The following is a 6,000-nucleotide window of genomic DNA, read 5'->3' as shown; positions in this document are numbered from 1 at the left end:
AACAATGAGATACAGTTTGAGTTTGGCAATGGTGATTTACTGACATTTTCTTTGGTTTTGGATTTTTGATAAAATAACAGCGGCTGAATTCCAGACTCTGTTGATCTGAGAGGATAAGGATGATTGCTTCCTCTTGCCTTGTGATTGGCTGTGTGGAAATGTCCTCCATATTGTTTCCACCTATCCCAGCCTTTCAGATCTACAGGAGTGCCTAGGAAGAAAAAGGGGGGTCTGTTTTGACAATTCTGCCACAGTTTTTTCCAAATCCTGTTACTTGGTCCGCTGAGGTTTCAAGACGACGCTGGAGTATGAGCGTACGCAGGAGAAGGCAGTAGGAGAGATCTTCCTGGGGTCGATGAGGTTGTTCTCCAAACGCAGCATCACGATGTGCGAGTCCTCGTTGTTCTCAGGGTCACAGATAGCGTCCTCAGCGAAGGTCCTGCGAGGATATAGAGAAACGATTGGGTTTTATACATCATGAATCATACCTATTCATCAATCCTTTTGACATTTGAATGCTGCATTTCTCTGTATGGTTTACACCTGCCAATAACACACACACTCACACGTAGACACACTTAAACACTCATTCACACATACGCTGCTGCTACTCTGTTTATTGTCTATCCTGATTGCCTGATCACTTTTACCCTTACCTACATGTACATATTACCTCAATTTGCCTACCTGGTATCGCTGCATATTGACTCAGTACTGGTCCTCCTTGTATATAGTCTCATTACTACCTGGTATCGCTGCATATTGACTCAGTACTGGTCCTCCTTGTATATAGTCTCATTACTACCTGGTATCGCTGCATATTGACTCAGTACTGGTACTCCTTGTATATAGTCTCATTACTACCTGGTATCACTGCATATTGACTCAGTACTGGTACTCCTTATATATAGTCTCATTACTACCTGGTATCGCTGCATATTGACTCAGTACTGGTACTCCTTATAGTCTCATTATTGTTATATTATTGTGTTATTATTTCCTTTTTTATTAGTAAATATGTCTTGTTGTTTACCTCTGCATTGTTGGGAAAAGGGCTCGTCAGTAAGCATTTCACTGTAAAGTCTACACCTGTTGTATTCAGCATTTCACTGTAAAGTCTACACCTGTTGTATTCGGAGCATGCAACAAATACATTTTGATTTGATTTGCATGTGACAAAATAAACGTTTGATTTGAAGTGATTACGTGTACTCTGTACTCTGGGCAGCCAAGCAGTCAATACTCTTGAACTGAATAAGCTTGTCATGTGTTTTTTTGTCTTTTCAAAGCGTGGTATGGCAGAGTATGGTAGAGTATGGTAGAGTATGACAGAGTATGGCAGAGCATGGCAGAGCACGGTAGGGTATGGTAGAGTATGGTAGAGTATGGAAGAGCATGGTAGAGTATGGCAGAGCATGGTAGAGTATGGCAGAGTATGGTAGAGTATGGTAGAGTATGGCAGAGTATGGCAGAGCATGGTAGAGTATGGAAGAGCATGGTAGAGTATGGTAGAGTATGGCAGAGCGTGGCAGAGCGTGGCAGAGCATGGTAGAGTATGGCAGAGTATGGAAGAGCATGGTAGAGTATGGTAGAGTATGGCAGAGCGTGGCAGAGCGTGGCAGAGCATGGTAGAGTATGGCAGAGCGTGGCAGAGCATGGTAGAGTATGGTAGAGTATGGTAGAGTATGGTCATAAATAACGAATAACAGCGGTGAATAGTTAGCCTAATGAGTCAGCGCCTGTATCCCAAATGACCCCTACATCCCTGGTTAAAAAGACTGCACTATATAGGGAATAGGGCCCTGGTCTATAGTAGTGCACTATATAGGGAATAGGGCCCTGGTCTATAGTAGTGCACTATATAGGGAATAGGGCCCTGGTCTATAGTAGTACCACTATATAGGGAATAGGGCCCTGGTCTATAGTAGTGCACTATATAGGGAATAGGGCTCTGGTCTATAGTAGTGCACTATATAGGGAATAGGGCTCTGGTCTATAGTAGTGCACTATATAGGGAATAGGGCTCTGGTCTATAGTAGTGCACTATATAGGGAATAGGGCTCTGGTCTATAGTAGTACCACTATATAGGGAATAGGGCCCTGGTCTATAGTAGTGCACTATATAGGGAATAGGGCTCTGGTCTATAGTAGTGCACTATATAGGGAATAGGGCCCTAGTCTATAGTAGTGCACTATATAGGGAATAGGGCTCTGGTCTATAGTAGTGCACTATATAGGGAATAGGGCCCTGGTCTATAGTAGTGCACTATATAGGGAATAGGGCCCTGGTCTATAGTAGTGCACTATATAGGGAATAGGGCTCTGGTCTAAAGTAGTGCACTATATAGGGAATAGGGCTCTGGTCTAAAGTAGTGCACTATATAGGGAATAGGGCTCTGGTCTATAGTAGTGCACTATATAGGGAATAGGGCTCTGGTCTAAAGTAGTGCACTATATAGGGAATAGGGCTCTGGTCTAAAGTAGTGCACTATATAGGGAATAGGGCTCTGGTCTATAGTAGTGCCACTATATAGGGAATAGGGCTCTGGTCTATAGTAGTGCACTATATAGGGAATAGGGCTCTGGTCTATAGTAGTACCACTATATAGGGAATAGGGTCCTGGTCTATAGTAATACCACTATATAGGGAATAGGGCCCTGGTCTATAGTAGTGCACTATATAGGGAATAGGGCTCTGGTCTATAGTAGTACCACTATATAGGGAATAGGGCCCTGGTCTATAGTAGTGCACTATATAGGGAATAGGGCCCTGGTCTATAGTAGTGCACTATATAGGGAATAGGGCTCTGGTCTATAGTAGTGCACTATATAGGGAATAGGGCCCTGGTCTATAGTAGTGCACTATATAGGGAATAGGGCTCTGGTCTATAGTAGTGCACTATATAGGGAATAGGGCCCTGGTCTATAGTAGTGCACTATATAGGGAATAGGGCTCTGGTCTATAGTAGTGCACTATATAGGGAATAGGGCCCTGGTCTAAAGTAGTGCACTATATAGGGAATAGGGCTCTGGTCTATAGTAGTGCACTATATAGGGAATAGGGCCCTGGTCTATAGTAGTGCACTATATAGGGAATAGGGCCCTGGTCTATAGTAGTGCACTATATAGGGAATAGGGCTCTGGTCTATAGTAGTGCACTATATAGGGAATAGGGCTCTGGTCTATAGTAGTACCACTATATAGGGAATAGGGCTCTGGTCTATAGTAGTACCACTATATAGGGAATAGGGCTCTGGTCTATAGTAGTGTACTATATAGGGAATAGGGCCCTGGTCTAAAGTAGTGCACTATATAGGGAATAGGGCTCTGGTCTATAGTAGTGCACTATATAGGGAATAGGGCTCTGGTCTATAGTAGTGCACTATATAGGGAATAGGTCTCTGGTCTATAGTAGTACCACTATATAGGGAATAGGGCTCTGGTCTATAGTAGTGCACTATATAGGGAATAGGGCCCTGGTCTAAAGTAGTGCACTATATAGGGAATAGGGCCCTGGTCTATAGTAGTGCACTATATAGGGAATAGGGCTCTGGTCTATAGTAGTACCACTATATAGGGAATAGGGCTCTGGTCTAAAGTAGTGTACTATATAGGGAATAGGGCCCTGGTCTAAAGTAGTGCACTATATAGGGAATAGGGCTCTGGTCTATAGTAGTGCACTATATAGGGAATAGGGCTCTGGTCTATAGTAGTGTACTATATAGGGAATAGGGCCCTGGTCTATAGTAGTACACTATATAGGGAATAGGGCCCTGGTCTATAGTAGTGCACTATATAGGGAATAGGGCCCTGGTCTAAAGTAGTGCACTATATAGGGAATAGGGCCCTGGTCTATAGTAGTGCACTATATAGGGAATAGGGCCCTGGTCTATAGTAGTGCACTATATAGGGAATAGGGCCCTGGTCTATAGTAGTGCACTATATAGGGAATAGGGCCCTGGTCTATAGTAGTGCACTATATAGGGAATAGGGTTCTGGTCTAAAGTAGTGCACTATATAGGGAATAGGGCTCTGGTCTATAGTAGTGCACTATATAGGGAATAGGGGCTCTGGTCTAAAGTAGTACACTATATAGGGAATAGGGCCCTGGTCTATAGTAGTACCACTATATAGGGAATAGGGCCCTGGTCTATAGTAGTGTACTATATAGGGAATAGGGCTCTGGTCTATAGTAGTGTACTATATAGGGAATAGGGCTCTGGTCTATAGTAGTGCACTATATAGGGAATAGGGCTCTGGTCTATAGTAGTGCACTATATAGGGAATAGGGGCTCTGGTCTATAGTAGTGCACTATATAGGGAATAGGGCTCTGGTCTATAGTAGTGCACTATATAGGGAATAGGGCTCTGGTCTATAGTAGTGCACTATATAGGGAATAGGGCTCTGGTCTATAGTAGTGCACTATATAGGGAATAGGGCCCTGGTCTAAAGTAGTGCACTATATAGGGAATAGGGCTCTGGTCTATAGTAGTGCACTATATAGGGAATAGGGCTCTGGTCTATAGTAGTGCACTATATAGGGAATAGGGCCCTGGTCTAAAGTAGTGCACTATATAGGGAATAGGGCTCTGGTCTATAGTAGTGCACTATATAGGGGAATAGGGCTCTGGTCTAAAGTAGTACACTATATAGGGAATAGGGCTCTGGTCTATAGTAGTACCACTATATAGGGAATAGGGCTCTGGTCTATAGTAGTGTACTATATAGGGAATAGGGCTCTGGTCTAAAGTAGTGCACTATATAGGGAATAGGGCTCTGGTCTAAAGTAGTGCACTATATAGGGAATAGGGCTCTGGTCTATAGTAGTGCACTATATAGGGGAATAGGGCTCTGGTCTATAGTAGTGCACTATATAGGGAATAGGGCTCTGGTCTATAGTAGTGCACTATATAGGGAATAGGGCCCTGGTCTATAGTAGTGCACTATATAGGGAATAGGGCCCTGGTCTATAGTAGTGCACTATATAGGGAATAGGGCTCTGGTCTATAGTAGTACCACTATATAGGGAATAGGGCTCTGGTCTAAAGTAGTGCACTATATAGGGAATAGGGCTCTGGTCTATAGTAGTGCACTATATAGGGAATAGGGCCCTGGTCTAAAGTAGTGCACTATATAGGGAATAGGGCTCTGGTCTATAGTAGTGCACTATACAGGGAATAGGGCTCTGGTCTATAGTAGTGCACTATATAGGGAATAGGGCTCTGGTCTATAGTAGTACCACTATATAGGGAATAGGGCCCTGGTCTATAGTAGTGCACTATATAGGGAATAGGGCCCTGGTCTATAGTAGTGTACTATATAGGGAATAGGGCCCTGGTCTATAGTAGTACCACTATGTAGGGAATAGGGCCCTGGTCTAAAGTAGTGCACTATATAGGGAATAGGGCTCTGGTCTATAGTAGTGCACTATATAGGGAATAGGGCTCTGGTCTATAGTAGTGCACTATATAGGGAATAGGGCTCTGGTCTATAGTAGTGCACTATATAGGGAATAGGGCCCTGGTCTATAGTAGTGCACTATATAGGGAATAGGGCCCTGGTCTATAGTAGTGCACTATATAGGGAATAGGGCCCTGGTCTAAAGTAGTGCACTATATAGGGAATAGGGCTCTGGTCTATAGTAGTACCACTATATAGGGAATAGGGCCCTGGTCTATAGTAGTGCACTATATAGGGAATAGGGCTCTGGTCTAAAGTAGTGCACTATATAGGGAATAGGGTGCCATTTGGGACGTAGGGTGCGTCTCCAGTACCTGATTTTGTTGTTATTGAGATGGAGGAAGTGCAGAGAGCTCATCTGGTTGATACCACATGGAACAGTAATCAGCTGGTTGTGGTCTAAACACAGCTCTGTCATGGAGTTGTGAGTACCGAAGAAGGACTCTGGCTCCACTCCCTCCCCATCCAGCTTGTTGTGGGACAGGTACAGGTACTCTATCCCCGGGACCATGTGGGCAAACACAAACCCTGAATTGAAT

The 6,000-nt window shown here is 43.9% G+C and overlaps 1 protein-coding gene across 1 annotated transcript in view; it reads right to left on the bottom strand.

Moving 5' to 3' along the window:
- Positions 1-50: 50 nt before the first annotated feature.
- LOC115189052 (extracellular matrix protein 2) overlaps positions 51-6,000 on the bottom strand; it is a 46,697-nt gene continuing 40,747 nt past the window's right edge. Inside the window, exons 9-10 of the mRNA XM_029747858.1 lie at positions 5,776-5,989; positions 51-439 (exon numbers count right to left, since the gene is read on the bottom strand). Of these exons, the coding sequence (XP_029603718.1) occupies positions 271-439; positions 5,776-5,989 (383 nt within the window). The 3' untranslated portion in view covers positions 51-270. The remainder of the gene's footprint in view (positions 440-5,775; positions 5,990-6,000) is intronic.

The sequence above is a fragment of the Salmo trutta genome, unplaced genomic scaffold (assembly GCF_901001165.1).
Source record: "Salmo trutta unplaced genomic scaffold, fSalTru1.1, whole genome shotgun sequence".
NCBI classification, from domain to species: Eukaryota; Metazoa; Chordata; class Actinopteri; order Salmoniformes; family Salmonidae; genus Salmo; species Salmo trutta.
The sequence above is the reverse complement of the archived record's forward strand: the minus strand, read 5'-3'. Positions and strand labels throughout refer to the sequence as shown.